Here is a 19,653-nt window from a genome sequence, read left to right on the forward strand (position 1 = left end):
GAGATATTATGCTTATATTATGTTATGTGTAGGTACTTTTCTTGTGAATTTTGTACCTGCCTTGGTGTTATTTGACTCGGGTGCGAGTCGGTATTTTGTATCTTTGGCTTTTAGTCAGCATATCAGTATTAGTCGTGAGGCGTTGAGTCGGCCTCTGAGAGTTTCCATAGCTGACGATAGAGTGATATATGCCATGGAGGTGATCCGTGGGTGCGTATTCGAGATTTTCGGTGTTGAGTTCCCGATTGATTTGGTTCCTATTGCGATGGGTGATGTCTGTGTCATTATGGGCATGGACTGGTTGAGCAGATTCGGTGCGGTTATCGACTGCGAGCGACAGTTGGTGACCATACGAGACCCCGGTGGGGGAGTTCTTACGGTGTACGGCGAGGGTACACGTTCTGGGTAAGTGTTTTGTTCGGCCGCTAGGGTGAGGCAGTGTCTACAGCAGGGCTGTAAGGGCTTTGTGGCGTATGTGATGGATACGCGGGTTGATTCGGAGAGGCCGAGGTCAGTTGAGGAGGTTCCGATAGTGCGTGAGTTCCCGAATGTATTTCTAGAGGAGTTACCGGGTGTGCCTCCCGTGAGGCAGGTGGAGTTCAGTATCGATTTGGTTCTAGGGGCCGTGCCTATTGCCAAGGTGCCTTATCGCCTTGCACCTCCAGAGATGCAAGAGTTATCCTCGCAGCTTCAGGAGCTGCTGGGAAAGGGATTTATTTGGCCGAACAGCTCGCCGTGGGGAGCGCCTATCCTTTTTGTAAAGAAGAAGGATGGTTCACACCGGATGTGTATTGATTACCGAGAGTTGAACAAGCTGACAGTCAAGAACCGTTACCCGTTGCCGAGGATCGACGATTTGTTCGATTAGTTGCAGGGAGCATCTTGGTTCTCCAAGATCGATTTGAGGTCTGGATATCATCAGGTGAGGGTGCGAGATGAGGACATCCAGAAGACAGCGTCCAGGACGTGTTATGGGCATTACGAGTTTGTGGTGATGCCTTTCGGGCTCACCAATGCCCCGACAGTGTTCATGGATCTCATGAACCGAGTGTGCAGACCGATGTTGGATCGGTCGGTGATTGTATTCATCGACGACATTTTGGTATATTCGAGATCTAGAGAGCAGCATGAGGAGCATTTGAGGGAGATCCTCGGAGTTCTGAGATCGGAGAGGCTTTATGCCAAATTCTCCAAGTGTGATTTCTGGTTGCGAGAGGTCCAGTTCCTAGGGCATCTCGTTAACCAGAAAGGGATATTGGTCGAACCCGCCAAAGTTAAGGCAGTGATGAGTTGGGAGGTACCGAGGTCACCCTCTGAGATCAGGAGTTTCTTAGGGTTGGCAGGTTATTATCGGAGATTTATCAGGGATTTCTCTAAGATCGCAGTGCCACTCACCAGGTTGACCCGGAAGGGTGTCGCTTTTTCATGGGGCCCCGAGCAGCAGGCCTCCTTTGAGACGCTTCGCCAAAGGTTATGCGAAGCCCCGGTGTTAGCCCTCCCGGAGGGGATGGAGGACTTTGTGATATACTGTGATGCGTCGATCTTGGGGTTGGGAGCGGTGCTGATGCAGAGAGGGCATGTGATAGCATACGCATCGAGGTAGTTGAAGCCTCATGAAACGAGGTATCCCACCCATGATCTAGAGTTGGGGGCAGTGGTGTTCGCCCTCAAAATTTGGCGTCACTATCTGTATGGGGTTCGGTGTACGATATACACAGACTATAAGAGCCTGAAGTATTTGATGGATCAACCTAACCTAAATATGCGGCATAGGAGGTGGTTGGATGTGGTCAAGGATTATGATTGTGAGATCCTGTACCATCCGGGCAAGGCTAATGTGGTAGCCGACACCCTGAGTCGCAGGGTAGAGAGCGCCCCATTACGAGATGTAGGTTTGCGGTTGACCGTGATGGCTCCGGTGTTGGACGCCATTCGTGGAGCACAGGCTAAGGCCATGAGATCGAAGAACCAGAAAAGAGAGCGAGTTGTTGGATTGGTATCGGATTTCGTTACCGATGGTCGGGGGCTTATGACATTTCAGGGGCGTATATGGGTGCCGTTTGTGGGAGGGATGCGTAGCATTTTGATGGAAGAGGCTCATCGGTCGAAATTCTTGATCCATCCTGGGGCCACTAAGATGTATTTAGACTTGAGGAGAGAGTATTGGTGGATCTGTATGAAGAGGGATGTTGCGTGGTTTGTGGAGAGGTGCTTAACCTGCCGTAGGGTTAAGGCCGAGCACCAGAGACCGCATGGTAAGTTGCAACTGTTGGAGGTTCCCGAATGGAAGTGGGAACAGATTACTATGGATTTTATCACCAAATTGCCAAGGACTGCTAGGGGAGTCGATGCAATTTGGGTGATTGTGGGTAGGTTGACAAAGAGCGTCCACTTCCTTGCTATCAGTGAGAGTTCTTCCGCAGAGAAATTAGCAGAGATGTACGTGAGGGAAGTGGTATCTCGGCATGGAGTGCCGATCTCGATTGTTTCAGATCGGGATGTGCGTTTTACTTCCAGATTCTGGAAGAAGTTTCACGAGAAGTTGGGTACTAGGTTGCATTTTAGTACCGCATATCACCCCCAGACTGACGGACAGAGTGAGCGGACGATTCAGACGCTCGAGGACATGCTCCGGGCATGTGTGTTGGACTTTGGGGGGAGTTGGGACACGTATTTGCCCTTGGCAGAGTTTTCCTACAACAACAACCATCATTCGAGCATTGGTATGCCGCCCTTTGAGCTGTTGTATGGGAGGAGGTGTCGGACCCCCATTTGCTGGGGAGAGGTCGGGCAGCGTGTTATGGGTAGCACAGAGATTGTGCTTCAGACGACAGGGCAGATACAGCGGGTCAGACAGAGATTGTTGACCACTCAGAGCCGCCAGAAGAATTATGCGGATAGACGTCGATTCGAGCTCGAGTTCCAGGTTGGTGATTATGTTCTCCTGAAGGTATCTCCTTGGAAAGGAGTGATCCGATTCAGGAAGAGGGGCAAGCTAAGGCCCCGATATATTGGGTCGTTCAGAGTGATCGCGAGGGTGGGCAGGGTAGCGTATCGTTTGGAGCTACCTGCGGAATTGGAGCGGATTCATAATACCTTCCATGTGTCTCAGTTGAGGAAGTGTATAGCCGACGAGTCGGTGGTTGTGCCGTTAGAGGACATTCAGGTGGATGCGAGCCTGAACTACGCAGAGAGACCAGTTGCGATTGTGGATCGAAAGATCAAGGTTCTGAGGAACAAGGAGGTGCCTCTGGTACAGGTTCAGTGGCAACATCGGAAGGGATCCGAGTTGACCTGGGAGCCAGAGCGTGAGATGCGGGAGCAGCATCCGAAGCTATTTCAGGAATGAGACTTCGAGGGCGAAGTCAGATTAAATTGGGGGAGAATTGTAACATCCTGAAATTCAGGTATTATATTTATTCATTTTATTTTGAGTTTTGTGGAAGAACTCGGCGAGTTGGTGCGAAGACTCGCCGAGTAGAGACGCGATTTCTCACCCGGATTAATGACCGGACTCGACGAGTCACATTGGTGGACTCGGCAATTCTATGCTGTTTAATGAAACCCTAATTTCTCGGGTTTGGGGCATATTTAAAGGGCATTATGGCCGTCATTTGTGCTCACCAGTCCCCAGAGTGAAACCCTAGTGAGCTTGAGCGTTTGGAGTGAGATAAGGAGCCATTGTTGACCTTGGAGGTGTTATCTAACAAGGGAAAGGAAGCAATAGCCAAGGGGAAACAAGAGGATCAACTTCCTGAAGATCTGAGGTTCAGAACATCATGTTTGAGGTACTATTTTTGAACCATTCTCTGTTATGATGATGTTCATGTTGATTTAGGGCTTATTGAGCCCTTTTGTGGCTAGATCTAGTGCTTCCTTGGTCCCTTAAGCGAGTTAGGTTCTGGATCTGGACCCTTGGAGGTCCAGAGTGTCCCTTTGTCCAAGCTTTTTATGAATCCATGGAGGTTTTCGATTGGGGTCTTTGTGCTTGAGGTCAAAACACCATTTACGAGTCATTAGGTGTGTTATGAGCGCCAAGACATGAACTTTACGTGATGAATAAGCTTGGAAGGACTGGATCTATGAGTTAGTGAAGCAGATCTGACCTCAGAAGGTCGTTTGGGGTTGTGCATGGAATGCACTCGCCGAGTCCATTTCCAGACTCGACGAGTTGGTGTGGGTTGTTCAGTGATTTCGAACCAGGGTTTGAGTAACCGAGTCGGGTGAGTGACTCGGTGAGTCGGAAGGGACTCAGAAGAACTGGGTCCCCGTAGAGACTCGGCGAGTCCACTCCAGACTCGGCGAGTTGAGTTGACCGTTGACCATTGACCAGAGTTGACCAGTGTTGACTTGATAGGGTTAGTCAACCTTAGTTGGGAAAGTGTTAATTAGAGATGTATTGTGTTATAGGAGGACTATAGCTCGGGAGATCGAGCACTAGTGATTTCAGGGATTTGCAAGTAATCGAGATACACGAGGTGAGTCATCTCACTATACTTTACCTTGAGTAGGTAATCAGAGTTATGTGACAGAGTATTTGTATGTTATATGTATGTTATGTGTTGTACTGCATTATTTCTAAGTGATTTATGTTGTGCATGTTTATAGAGTTGGAACCAGAAGGTTCACAGAGTTAGAACCAGAACGTTCACAGAGTAGGGTCCACGGACCCACAGAGTTATAGCCTCGAGTGGCTAATATGTGCTATGTGTGGTATTTTGGGGAACTCGCTAAGCTTTGTACTTACAGTGTTTGGTGCTATTTGTTTCAGGTACTAGTGATGACCGCGGGAAGGCGCCGACCTGATCAGTACACACACAAGATTTTTATGTTATGAGATCTTGGGATTTTTATATGTTATGGATTTGAGTTTCAAACACTGATGTTTTTATAAATACTAAATGAATTATGCTTTTATAAAATGCGAAAAATTGTTTTGAAATTTACGGTGTTACAAATATACTTAAAAGCTCTCATATTTGTGGATGTTCTTAATGATGGTGGGTGATAGTTGCAAATGTGTCATATCCGTTATACAGTAAAATTTATATATATTTATTTAGAGATAGATAATAGAAATAATTTGTTACATAACTGAATTTATATTTTTATTTGTGAAAATGTATTAGAAAGTCTAATAAAAAATAGGCTTTTTATTTTATAAGTTTTTTTATGCAATATTAATAAAAAAAAAGGCTAAGCAAAAAGCTCAAGCATTGTTACAAACAAACGTTAGAAATTGGACATACACCAACTAACTAGCCAATATATTTTATCGAAGATTAGATCTATTATTAATCCAATTTATTTTATAAGTATAAATTGAAAGCTTAATAGTTAACACCCATTTTGAGTTTTGAGTTGAACTCTCCTAGTAATGAGAGTGTGTGTGTGTGTGAACTTGTGTATGTGACCAAAAGTTTGGGTAATTAAACATTGTTAAAACAATTTTAAAATTTATTATTTTGGAACAAAATTAAAATTAAACAACTAAATCCTTAGGCAATGCTTTTTACTAAGGGATATGACTAAGGCCATGTTTGATAGACCTCTTACCGGGGTCCAGTAAGTGGTAATCTCGTACCCGGTCCGAGTCAGGGTGTTTGTTTCTCCAAATTGGACCTCTTATTCAGTCCATGAGTCTTTGACCGAATCATACTTGCAAAGTCGATGACTTGAAATATTAACTCACTTTCCCCCTTATAGTAGACGCAAATTCTCCATCCTGTCCAATCTATCTATCGCGCATCTTATTTCCTTCCACCAACACTGGACCTATTTCTATTTATCCGACGCTCCAATCAATTTCATGAAATCAATTTGGTAGGTTTGTGGAAATCAGTTAGCGGAATTGCTTTGGATCAATTCATGAAATCGTTTTTGAAATCGATTGGTATGAAATTCTAAAATCGATTGTTGATATCTTCGTTAAACTGTCATCTACATTCTCCGCTTTTCACCATTGATTCACCTTCTAGTGTTCTAGTTTTCTATTATTAACACCATAATTATCAGTTTTAGAGATGTTAGAGGGATGACATGTGGTTTTTTCTTGTTTGGAGAAGTGATGGAAGGTACAGGGATGAAAACAACCTCGTATTTGAGAAACAGTTCCAAATTGGGCCCAGACCTCTACATGGTCTTACTCTAAGGCCCAACCATTTAGTCCAGTCCAAACATTTGGCATTTCACTTGGTCCAACCTCTCATAATCCTCAAGGCCCATTGATGGCCCATCTATGGTCCAATTTTCCAAATTGGGCCAAAGCCTTTCCAATGGGTCTTATCCTAAAGCCTATCCAAATATTTTAATCCATATGCTTGTTCTTGGATGGCCCATCAATAACCCAATCACTAAAGCCCAAAAGAAAGGCCCAACTCAAGGCCCAAGTAAAATTAGAGTTTTCACATGAAATAACGATTAAGGTTAAGTGTTTCTTACTAACCCATTAAGGACTTAATCCATTAAGTCAAATATTGCCTTAGGTTAATTGCAAATGATTATTAATTAACATTTTCAGTCTAATAAATAATTCCAGTGCAGGTCCCGATAAAATTCCCAAAATTAGGGTTTCATCACATTAGGGTTTTCCAAACCCTAATTAGGGTTTCCAACCCAAATACTAGCCTATTAGTCCAATAGTTAGGCTTTTAGGTAAATTAGGGCTTCATTGGGCCTATTACGGTTAAACAAGTCGGACACCATCCGCTACCACCTTGGGTAGTGGTGGTCAACAGCGGCTCACGGCTGCGGTCACCACATCGTGGTGGTGGTTATGACTTTTAGCTAAAAAATATTCAAGCATCCCAAAATGACAATCACACACAAAAAAGCACACAGCCTCCCAAGGTGGCGGCTGGTGGCGGCAGAACGGTAGCGCGAGTTGGCAACCACCACCTCACGATGGTGACAAGTTGTTTTCTTTGATAATCCGGCCATACAATACATTTTACATTGAAATACCCAAACACACACACATAAAATAACACACACACAACCACTCTTATGGTGGCACATGGTGGCAGCCACAACCTCACGGTGGTGGTGATGGTTGTCCTCGTGAATTCCAGCTAAACGAAACCACATACAACACCCTATTTTGTTTTCTATATAAACCCACCCACCCACTTGGTGGCGTACGGCAGCGGTAGTAACACAAGAAGGCGACTAACGGCGGTGTTGACGGCGGCATCCACCATGGTGGTTCTTCACTACATACGCTCATCAGAGAATGCGCACACTTCGTCCGACCCTATTACATCTACACTCACGCACCCGCTTCGCGATTCCACGAACCCAACCACCATTCCATGGTGGCATGCGTCAGACGGAGGGCGTCAGCCTCCATACGACAGTGGTGATGCAGCCATCAGGAGGGAAATGAAGAGGGGAGAAGGTGGTTCAAACCCACCAAGTATAGTAGCAGCAGTAGCGAAGAGGCGACTGCTCGTGGTCCTCATCAGCAGCTCCATCTTCAACAGCAACGATGCAACGACGGGTGGAGGTACGAACCTGACAGCTGTAACGCCCGTAGATCTAGACTAGTCAATTTAGAGACAATAAACATAAAAAAAGAGTTTTTGATGGAAGAATATTTAGAAGGATTAATCTTAACCACGTTTTTTTATATGTTAAAAGGGTTCCGTACATATAAAGAACGCCGAAATCCGAGCTATAACGAAGAAGTTATGACCTGTCGAAGTTTCGCGACGGAACCGGGAAGCGTAAATAGTGAATTTACGATAGAACAAATTTTAGCCTTATCGATCTAAACGAAAGTCATAGAATATGTTAAACCAAGAGCGTCCATGAAAAGAACGCCCAAATCTGAGTTCGTATGAGGAAGTTATGATTTTTTGAAGTTTCTGCTTAGCGGTGTACAACCCCAAGTTCGAATATTAAATTGAGTGGTTTTTAGCCGACACAACCTAAACGAGAATCGAAGATCTCATTATTAGTAGATTAACGATAAAAAGACAGATGAAAACGGACGTCGAATGAAGAAATTATGAGATTTTAACGGACCAATCATGTCCCGGCCTGTTAATAATATAACTTTTAAAATAAAGTCAAAATTAACCGACGAAGTCTAAACAAAAGTTGTAGAGTACGCTCCCGCCTACGAGTGGATATAAAGAACGTCGAAAACAGGGCTCGTATGAGGAAGATACGGATTTTTGAAGTTGGAACTCGAATTTGCGAAGCTGGTGCGAATAGTGATGACGTGGCTCGATCTGGACCGTCCATTGCTACTCGGAGGACCCGCTTCGGATGAGTGACATGCCACCCTTCGCATTACGCCCAGCATCCGAAATGGAGTATGCCCAACATACTTTGGTCTCATGCGGTTCCGAGGCATCCACGTCGCACCATCTGGAGATCGCCACGTAGCAGCCTTCTCTGAAGTTACGCCCAGTGTAGTCCGAGGTTCAACCACTATAAATAGAAGTGCGAGGCTGCCGACTTCTTCACTCCAAAATCACTTCTCTCTCTAACTTATTTCTCTCTCTAACCCATTCCAACCCCCTAGGCCCTAGCACTTGAAGGAAGTCCCGAGGCTCCCGGAGTCTCGAGAAAAAGGGTCTTTCGGTTCGGAAACGCTGCTCCAATCGAAACCCGATTTTCTATAAAACCCGTTGTAATTGAGCTACGCCTACGCTATTTTTTATATAGTTTTTATTTAATTATACTAACATTATTAGGAACTTATAATAAGTACTTGGGCTATTGTTATGGGTTATATAAATATTGTTTAACGCTTATATAATAGTAATAGTAGCTAGACTATTAATTAGTCGCGATTAACGTTAGACTAAACTCTAGTGGTATTGATACTAGGTTTTGTCAAGGGAAAATTGTTTTGAGATTACGAAGCGTTGTCCGAGTACCGAGTCACCACCTTAACAAGTGAGTGCATAGTTACTTTCATCTTACACATATATATGAAGTATTTTATACAAACTACGTGCTATGTGTGCATATTATCTGTATACTTGCTATCTATTCTGGATGAATGATTTTTATACAAGTTTTAAATGATTTAAACTGTATATGTATTTTTTTTATCTACAAAATATGTTGGGTAAAACATGGGTAGATGAAATATGAGTTAGATGATGAAATGAGAGGTGATATAGACCGTGAGATAAGGGTGAGATTGTAAACCATGATAGAAGCCTTTTTACCCTTGTGTTGGCCCCGTCATTCAACAGAGTATGGATGACTACCACGGACTATTTTAGACAGTCCAGTGGACACAAGCAAGCTTGCAACCTGTAGGTGTTTTGAACTGTGTGCTCATCAGCTGTACTCTAAAAAACTCCTTGACATGTGTTGTGAGAGGAGTCTCGGAAACGACACTGTCGATAGACGAGATTAACCCTGACGACTATGCAACATAGTGCCTAAACCCCTTGACATGTGTTGTGAGAGGAGTCTCGAAATCGATATTGTTGACAAAAGAGAATAACCCTGGCGACTATGAGACTTAGTGCCTATTGAGTAAACCATGGCAACGATGGACTTCGTGCATATTCCTTAGGACGATCCTTAGGAATAAATGAACAAGAAATATATGATTCTTAGGGTAAATCCTTAAGAGTAAAGAAGATAACGGGAATGGGTAATTGGGTTGATTAATTGTTTGATGATTAAACATAATAATTATATTACTATGGGTTGAAAACCCTATGTACTCACCAGGTTTCCCAACCTGACCCACTCAGTTTATTTATATCACAGGTGTTGATATGAAGTCACATTACACTGAGAGATTAGGGAGATATAAATCACTAGTGATAATGAATGTAAGTTCTGTTTATGCTCATGTTTCTGTATTGACGATGACATCCCAAATGTTTTAAAATGAATAAAAATATTTTTCTTCGAAAATGCTTTGATAACGTATTTATCGTGTTTTACTGGGAACAAATTCCCCGCAACATTTTTATTAAAAGAGGTACTATGATTTTTATAAAGCATAAATAAAAGCGGTCTTTTCTGGCCGTGAAAATAGGGATGTCACAACAACATTGGAGGATCGCTCGCTAGCCCTGATGGTCTTCAGTTTCTCCGGTCATGGTGGATGTCATCGTTGGTCTCGGTTGATCGGAACAGGCGAAAGGGTGGTGGCGTCGGAGATAAGAGGAAGTGAAGGTGGCCGCTTGGAATATCCGGTCTATGAAAATACAAGTGAAAGCTTGAAGAAAATATAAAATGCGAACTTTCGCGCCTTCGAAAAGGCTTTAATTAAAGTGGATTTCGGGAATGGGTGCGTCCTCTTAGCTTTAACTTGTCGCTATCTCAATCACTGAATTCAATTTCCATTTTTTTTATTGTACGGGTGCCGAGGGGCTTATATATAAAGCGAAAGCCCTCCGGACAGAGGGAATGTGTAACACCCGCAGATCCGGGCTAGTTAAATTAGAGGCAATAAGTGTCGAAAACAACTTTTCGACAGAAGCTTATAAATAATTTGAACCAAGTTGTAGTATATGTCACTAGGTTTCCATACATATAAAGACCGCCGAAATCCGAGTTATAACGAAGAAGTTATGACCCGTCGAAGTTTCGCGACGGAACCGGCTCGATACCGGGAGGCGTAAATAGTGAATTTACGATAGAGCGAGATTTAGCCTTGGCGCTCTAAACAAAAGTCGTAGAATATGTTAAACTAAGAACTTCGATAAAAAGAACGCCCAAATCTGACTTCGTATGAAGAAGTTATGATTTTTCGAAGTTTCGGATTAGCAGTGTACAACCCGAAATTCGAATATTAGATCGAGCGATTTTTAGTCGACACGACCTGAACAAGAATCAAAGATCTAGTTAAGAGTAGCATAACGAGAAAAAGATGGGCGAAAACGGACGTCGGATGAAGAAGTTATGAGGATTTAACGGACCAATCCTATCCCGGCCTGTTAAAAATATAACTTTAAAAATAAAGTCAAAATTAGCCGACAGGGTCTAAACAAAAGTTGTAGAGTACGTCTCCACCTACGCGTGGATATAAAGAACGTCAAAAACGGAGTTCGTATGAACGAGTTACAAATTATAATAGCATATTTACGTATTAAAATAAAGTATAAATCATATATACGTACACATATATATACATATGTATATATCATTAGAAAGGTATCGACGATGCGGTCATTATAAGACTAATGTTGAGTTCTTTCGACATTAGTTTAGTGCAAATATTGTTAAATCTATTTAAAATAGTATTATAAAGGGGTGTTTAGTTGTTTATATAACTATAAGGTCATTAGGTAATTATGGAGGGTAGTTTTTGTAAATTCAATTACTATAAATAAGAGGCTTAGGCTCTCATATTTCTTGCATCATTCTCTTGATTCAAGCGTTTTTCTCTCCTTATCCCCCGAGCATTTCGGTCCCTCGTGATTCGACTTCTCTTTTTGTAGTTTTAGTATAGTAAGGTGAGCGCTGAAGCGCTGCACGAATCTTTCTTAGAAAGATTCAGCGACGAAGTTCTGCCCCTACAGAGCCCGACTCCTAGCTAAAATCCTCTTGTAAGTAAGTTATGCTTACCCTATTTTAAATATAGTTTATATTTAAAATTAGTATTGTTATTATAAATTTATAATAAATATTTAAGCTATTATTATGACTTATATAAGTGTCGTTATAATATATTTTTAACTACTCGCGGTACGGGGAATCTGGTTTAAAGGGCCGCATAGGGTTGTTGGATTTCAGAAGTGCTATATGCCAAAATGGTCCTGCCCTCCGGTGTTTTATGTCTGGCCCCTGTCTGTACATAGTGGTTGGAAAGTATTGTTTAAACGCTTATATAATAATAATAATAAGACTAATAATTAGTCACGGTAAATATTAGACTAAAATCTAGTGGTAATAATACTAGGTTTCGTCGAAGGAAACTATTTTAAAGTAAACGAAGCGCTGTCCTAGTACCGAGTCACCACCTTCTCAAGTGAGTGCATAGTCTCTTTCATCTTACACATAGATATGAAGTATTTTAATATAAATTACGTGTTGTGTGTGCATATTGTCTGAATACTTGCTGTTTATGCTGGGTGAAAGATTTTTATACATGTTTTAAATGATTTAAACTGTATATGTATTTTATATCTACAAAATGTGTTGGGTAAAACATGGGCAGATGAAATAGTTGTTTTGTGATAACATGATGGGAGACATCAATGTTGTCAGTGATCCAGTCATCTAGTGGAGTATAGATGATGACCATAGGCGATACTAGAGGGTCCGGTGGAACGCTAGTAAGCTCGTAACCTGTAGGTGTTTTTGAACTAGGTGCTCATTAGGTATTTTGAGCTGAGTGTGTTCACTACGTATCTTTGAACTGAGTGTGTTCACTAGGTATTTTGAACTAAGTGTGTTCACTAGTTACTTTTGAACTAAGTGTTTACCAGATGTCTTGGACTACGTGTTCACCAATTGTAATCTATAAGCTTTGGTAACGATGGACTTCGTGCCGATTCCTTAGGATAATCCTTAGGAATGAATGAACGAGAAATAGCTGATTCTTAGGGTAGATCTTTAAGAGTAAAGAAGATAATGGGGATGGGCAATTGGGTTTAATTGCTTGATTGTTTAAACATAATAATTATATTATTGTGGGTTGAAAACCCTATGTACTCACCAAGTTTCCCAACCTGACCCACTCAATTTATTTATATCACAGGTGTTGATATGAAGTCACATTACACTGAGAGATTAAAGAGATGTAGATCACTAGTGTAAATAAATATAAGTTCTGTTTATGCTTATGTTTCTGTATTTACAATGACATCCAAAATGTTTTAAAATCAATAAAATACGTTTATTCGAAAATGTTTTAATAACGTATTTATCGTGTTTTTCTGGGAACAAATTGTAACGCCCGTGTTTCTAGGCTTGCCATTTTAGCAATGTAATAGTCTAGGTTAACCATTGTAACCCCAATTTGAAATAATAAAAATGTATTATTTGTGAATTATGTGGATTATGTGATTTATGTGTTTATTTTCTTAATTATTATAACTTAATGAATTAAGAATAAAATAAGCGTCAAAATTAAAGTGTGAGATAAGCCCGATATCTTTGCATAAAGTTGTAGTGGTTGAAACAAGGATTCCGGAGATATAAGGAATGCCAAAATCCGAGTTATAATGAAGAAGTTATGACCTGTCGAAGTTTCGCGACAGAACCGGCACGACGTCGAGTGACGTAAAAATATGAATTTAAGATAGAGCGATGTTTAGCCTTAGCGATCTAAACGAAAGTCGTAGATTTCGTTAAACCGAGAGCGTGCATAAAAGGAACACCCAAATCTGACTTCGTATGAGGAAGTTATGATTTTTCTAAGTTTTGACTTAGCAGTATGCAGCCCGAATACTCGATTTGAGATCGAGCAGCTTTTAGCCAAAACAATCTAAATGAGAATCGAAGATCTCGTTGTTAGTAGCGAAGCGACGGAAAGATAGGCGAGAACGGACGTCGGACGAAGAAGTTATGATTTAATAACGAAGTTTTCCTGTCCGAGCCTTCTAAAAATAAATAATAAAAATAAAAGTCAAAATTAGCCGACGGAGTCTAAATGAAAGTTGTAGAGTATGGTCTGACCTTCGCGTGGATATAAAGAACGTCGAAAACGGAGCTCGTATGCGAAAGTTACGCAATTTAGAAGTTCGACGAGTCAATTACGCCCCGTGTAATTGAGTACGCCCCGCGTACTCAGTCGGATGCAACTTGTCTGACCAATACTCGAGTGCCACCAGTCGACGCACGCAGTGACGTCAAAGTACGCCCCGCGTAACCGAGTACGCCCTGCGTAATTTGAGATTACGCCCCGCGTAATCCCAGACCCTCAGCCTATAAATAGAACTCGAAATCAGCCATTTTCTCTTGTTCAAACTCTTCCCTCTCTCTAAGTTTTGCCTCGATTTGCGTGCCAATCATATCCCGAAGCCCCAGTATCATTCTCGAGCCCCGAAGCAAGATCCGAAGCCCCGAGGATCCCGAAGAGCGTTATTCCCGAGCCGAAGCCCTGCCCGCGAGGAGCCCGGTTTTTGTGAAGATCTTCCAGATCTACGGAGAGACACTACTTCTGCAAGCCGTAGTGCTGCCCGATCGTCTTCCGATCAAGTGAGTGTATAGTCCCTTTTCAATACGCAATATTATACAAGTAATCGTTAAACGTATTTAAGAATACGGGATGTGAGTGTGTAGTTATTTTCTCTCCAACGCAATATTATGAAGTATTTAATATAAAATACGTGCTACGTGTATATATTTTGTGGTTATATGTGTGAATGTATATTCTCTACGAAATATGTGATTTGTGTGTATGCCTCATCTGTTATGTGGAATATGTATTGATTAAAACATGTTATACAGGTTTTTAAACAATGTATAAAAATGTATATTTTTATCTACTAATATGTTGGGTAGAACATGGGTAGATAATTGGTGTGAAATAAACAGATGAGAGGCCTCGGTGTTATTGGTGTTATTCTAGTCATTCAGCAGAGTATGGATGACGACCACGGACTATTCTAGACTGTCCCGTGGAACACTAGCAGGCTCATTACCTGTAGGTGTTGTGAACGACGTGTTCACCGGTGTACTCTATCCCCTACATGGTTGCCTATAGGACACTTATTGTCGAGGAAGCCCCTCTGCAGTAATGTCCGTCCCGATGAAAATCCTGAAATAAGTTCCTTATAATAGACGTTATTTTTAGGAACGTAAGGTGAGGATAATGGGAATGGGTAATCGGGTTTATTGTTGATTGATGAAATTAAATATAATTATTGTGGGTTTGAAAACCCTATATGCTCACCAGGCTCCCAAGCCTGACCCACTCAGTTGATTTGTATTACAGGAAGTGGCGCAAGAGCTTAAGATGGGCGAATCATCAAGTCATTTTTGTTTACAAGTCTGCATATGTATATATTTGTTGAACGACTTGTAATATCATCGTTTATGCTTTATGATCTATATCGGAACATGACATCCCGACTTTTGATTATGAAATGAAATCATATTTCTATATGAAATGTTTTGATAAATATCTATTTTATCATGTTTTGTTTTTGGGAACAAATTCCGCATCTCTTTTAAAATCAAACGGATTTACTCTGAAAATGTTTTAAAAAGCATAAATGAAATCGGTCTTTTCTGGCCGAGATTTTGGGGATGTCACACAAATTCCGCAACATTTTTACGAAAAGAAGTACTCTGACTTTTATAAAGCATAAACAAAATCGGTCTTTTATGGCCGTGAAAATGGGGATGTCACAATTGGTATCAGAGCATTAGTTTAAGCGAACTAGGAATATGGATTTATTTATAGACTTAAACTTAGAATGCTAAGCGATGATTGTGAGGTGTGAGCACTAGCTTATTTTAGGAATGATGCCTAAATTGCTTTTATGTGCTAAATGATTTGCTATGCTATAGTTTGATCGGATCTATGGTCTGTTGCCGACCGGATCTGGAAACCTTATGTGTTTAGGTCCAAAATTTACTCTTTATCCCCTGTTTCCATAAATCCTTTCATATTGAGTCCAAAAAATATTAAATACCCCCTGACTTCTAAAATCCTTTGCAAAATAAATCTCAAAATTACACTTTAACCCCTTAGAGATTCAAATCTTGTCATTTGGCCCCCCAAAACCAACTCCCAACTAGTTATTATTTAATTTTGGGCCATAATAATATAAAATAGTAATAATAATCACCTATCGGGTTCCGGGTTTATTATTTAATTATTCTATTTTAAACGGAATGTTACAAGTATAAATAAGACAAGGAGGCTCCATGAGAGTATTGCAAGAACCCTCTACATTAACATCATATTAGGATCCATTTGTTGAAAAACAATCGAGCATGATTCAAACATTTAAAATACATCAATGATTGAACAACAACTTTATGCGGTATTTGGTCGATTTAGGTTTAATTTTATAGATTTGTCTCATTTTAATTAGGTTCAAACATATTCAAAGATGATCATATGAGTTAGATGAGTACCAATGCATTGAACACCACATAATGATATTGTTCGACTGGGTTAACAATTGATTACCATTCTCGCGATGTAACTTATCTTGTTTGTTTTCACAACTTACCTCATCAACACATACATCGATGATAACTGAACTAGAGAAAACATATCGACAAAGGCGTGGAGAGTTGGGGTGAGATGGAGGGGAAATGTCTGGTTAGGGTGAGGGGTTTGAACCCATGAACGATAGACATAACAATAAGCATATAATTAAGTCCGTTTTACAAAATCTTAACAACTTGTTTCGTCGAGATGAGCACGAATTATAATATCTAAAACAAAATAAAACCACAGAGACCATAAAGAATAAATAGAATCTCTTGACGACGAAATCCGTAAAAACCACAACATCAGAAGGACCAAATGGTAATTTACTCTAGAAAAAAAAACTCTTCTTTTGTTTTAAATTAAAAAATGAATATAGTTAAGTGGCGAACATAAGAAAAGAATTTAAATTTGTAGCCCTTTCTTTTTTCCCAAGACTTCTTTCTGCATCTCTCTCTATCTTATTCCTTCACACAAACAACGAAACTCCCCGACGTCCGTTATCTCCGATCCCGATCATCGTTACGCCTTCACTCCGGTATTCATTCATTCGATTTGATTTTCCTTTCTTTTAATTTAACTAAGAAGTTCTTATTTTTTTATTATGGGTTCTTAGTGTTAGTCGATCTAATGATATCATAGTAGTTAACTTGAGTTATGATTTAGGGTTTTTGCCCAACCTAAGTCGTGCTTATGTTTACTTCACTCCGTTGTAAAATTGCTTAATTTTCTGTAGTTTCTTTTCCAATTCTATTCAGCATTTGACATTAGGGTTTCTCAATGTTTTTTCCTTAAGCACGATCTGTTGAATGGATTACTCGAAGTTCGTCCGTCTAGTTATTTTTTCATCCTATTTTGGGGGTTTAATTTCTATGACCTGATTAGAGAAGGACCTACGAGATTGAGATGAGACCTAAAGTTGTAATGAAATTTAAGGCTTTGTAAGACCTAAAGTTTTTGTAACTTAGAATATGTTTTTTGCTCTTCATTGATATATTCATGGCAACTTGAATTAGGATTTAGTGTTTTTAGGACATATAATTTATCTGAACCCATGGGTAGCATCAATTGCTATCTCTGTTCTATGTTGAGGCACTCTCTGTCACTTTATAGTCATTATGAAATTTCAAATTTCCAAGAATTGCCTTTCATCTCTTTTGTGGGTTGAGTTTATAGCATGATGTTGATCACTTGGAACTTTTTGTTGTTTGTTTTTTTTCAGCATAGATATGGCTTCATCATATCTTCCAGCCACAACAGAATCACTTGATCTGGCTTCAGAAGCCAAAAACCGACCTGAAGCCATCACCATACTCTACCGCATTCTAGAAAACCCTGCATCTTCTTCTGAATCACTGCGTGTTAAAGAACAAGCAATTGCAAAACTCTCAGAACACCTCAGAGAAGAAAACAGAGGAGAAGATCTCCGTGGTCTTTTAACCACACTAAGACCATTCTTTTCACTCATCCCCAAAGCCAAAACAGCAAAAATTGTAAGAGGAATCATAGATTCCGTTGCAAAGATACCAAATTCCACTGACCTTCAAATATCATTATGTAAAGAAATGGTGGAATGGACCCGATCTGAGAAACGTACGTTCTTGAGGCAACGTGTTGAAGCAAGACTTGCTGCTTTGTTAATGGACAGCAAGGAGTATTCAGAAGCTTTAACTCTTCTTTCTGGTTTGGTAAAGGAAGTGAGAAGATTGGATGACAAGTTGCTTCTTGTTGACATTGACTTGTTAGAAAGTAAATTGCATTTCTCATTGAGAAACCTCCCAAAGGCAAAAGCTGCACTTACTGCTGCTAGAACAGCTGCAAATGCAATCTATGTCCCACCTGCACAACAGGGAACCATTGATCTACAGAGTGGGATTCTTCATGCTGAAGAGAAGGATTATAAAACTGCATACAGTTATTTCTTTGAGGCTTTTGAGGCGTTTAATGCACTTGATGATCCTAGAGCAGTTTATAGTTTGAAGTATATGTTGCTATGTAAGATCATGGTGAACCAGGCTGATGATGTGGCAGGGATAATTTCGTCAAAAGCTTTGAAGTTTTTAGGCCCGGAACTTGATGCAATGAAAGCTGTTGCTGATGCTTATTCAAAAAGGTCTTTGAAGTTGTTTGAAACTGCTCTTCAAGATTTCAAGGCACAGTTGGATGAAGACCCAATTGTTCATAGGCATCTTTCCTCCCTCTATGACACACTGTTGGAGCAAAACTTGTGCAGGTTAGCAACTTAGTACTATTATTGTTAGAGTAAATTGCAATTTTGGTCCCTGGTGTTAGCATTTTTTCTGGGTTTGGTCCCCAAAAGAATCGGTTTGCACTTTTGCTGTCTCATAACCATTTTGCCCTTGGACTAAATCTGAAATATACAGTATACCACTTTGTAAACGGTCATTTTAAATGTTAAATAATTTTAAAACTTAATCCTTTTTAAGATCTTGTAAAATAATTCATGTTACATTTTGGAAAATGGTTTAATAACAAGATTAAGAGAAAAATTACAAAATTGGTCCATGTTGTTTTTTTTGGTTTGGTCCAAGAGCAAAATGGACATATGAAAAAGCTAACAGCTGATTAGTTAGGTTTAAGAGTAAATCACATTTTTTATCCCTGGGTATAGCTAGCTGGCTTTGTAAATTTTGCTCTACAAAAGTTTTCTTTTGCAATTTTGGTCCCAAAAGTGGTATAGAACATTTAAGAAAAAAAATTTAGCTGTACTCGGGAACCAAAAAATGTAATTAGTAAAAATTTCAAAATTGGTCCATGTGGTATAGAGTTTTCTTGAGGTTTGGCCAAGGGCAAAATGGTCATTTTTTTAGAAAGAAAAAACTAAGAATCAATTAGTTAGATTTTACAATCTAGGGAAGGAGCAACAATTGTAATTTAGTAGTGATTGATTTGTGAAATTGGTTAAAAAAAAAAAAAACAATTGCAGGTTGATTGAGCCATTTTCAAGGGTTGAGATTGGTCACATTGCGAGCCTGATTGAGCTGCCGTTGGATCATGTGGAGAAGAAACTGTCGCAAATGATTTTGGACAAAAAGTTTGCAGGGACACTGGACCAGGGTGTTGGGTGCCTCATCATCTTTGATGATCCAAAGACTGATGCGATCTTTCCTGCTACTCTGGAGACCATTCAGAACATGGGTAAAGTTGTTGACAGCTTGTTTGTCAGATCTGCCAAGATCATGGCATAATCTTTCTTGCTTCTTTGTACTTTGAGATTTGATTAAGAAGACTTAAGACTTTTGTTAGACAGTAATCATGTCTTGTTAAATCTTTCTACTTTTATTATCATCTTTACTTGTTGCATTTTGTTCCTACCTACCTACCTACATGCTTTAATACAATTATTATACAAAGATCTTGTTTCACTTTTTGCCTACTCAAATGGTTGTGCGTATATATGCCAAAAAACAGACACAGACAGTGTAACCCGTTTTGATTAAACGGCTTGACAGGTCAAATAACATGACCCATATCAATACCCGTTTGATGTTGGACTATTGCATTACTATTGTAGTGTTGATTTGGTTATATGACAT

At 40.2% G+C, this 19,653-nt stretch overlaps 1 protein-coding gene across 2 annotated transcripts; it reads left to right on the forward strand.

The window, feature by feature from the left end:
• The first annotated feature begins 16,476 nt into the window (after positions 1 to 16,476).
• Positions 16,477 to 19,420, forward strand: ATS9 (non-ATPase subunit 9). 2 transcript variants are annotated; one of them, XM_079005188.1, is made up of 3 exons: positions 16,477 to 16,634; positions 17,319 to 18,329; positions 19,044 to 19,420. In XM_079005188.1, exons 2-3 carry the CDS (start codon positions 17,326 to 17,328, stop codon positions 19,303 to 19,305), a joined length of 1,266 nt encoding a protein of 421 aa, XP_078861314.1. In that variant the 5' UTR covers positions 16,477 to 16,634; positions 17,319 to 17,325; the 3' UTR covers positions 19,306 to 19,420. The 2 variants fall into 2 exon arrangements, with proteins under 2 accessions (XP_078861314.1, XP_078861315.1); XM_079005189.1 differs by having other exon boundaries at positions 16,493 to 16,634; positions 17,324 to 18,329.
• The last annotated feature ends 233 nt before the right edge of the window (positions 19,421 to 19,653 follow it).

Source organism: Lactuca serriola, chromosome 6 (assembly GCF_051521515.1).
Source record: "Lactuca serriola cultivar US96UC23 chromosome 6, Lser_US96UC23_V15, whole genome shotgun sequence".
Classification (NCBI taxonomy): Eukaryota; Viridiplantae; Streptophyta; class Magnoliopsida; order Asterales; family Asteraceae; genus Lactuca; species Lactuca serriola.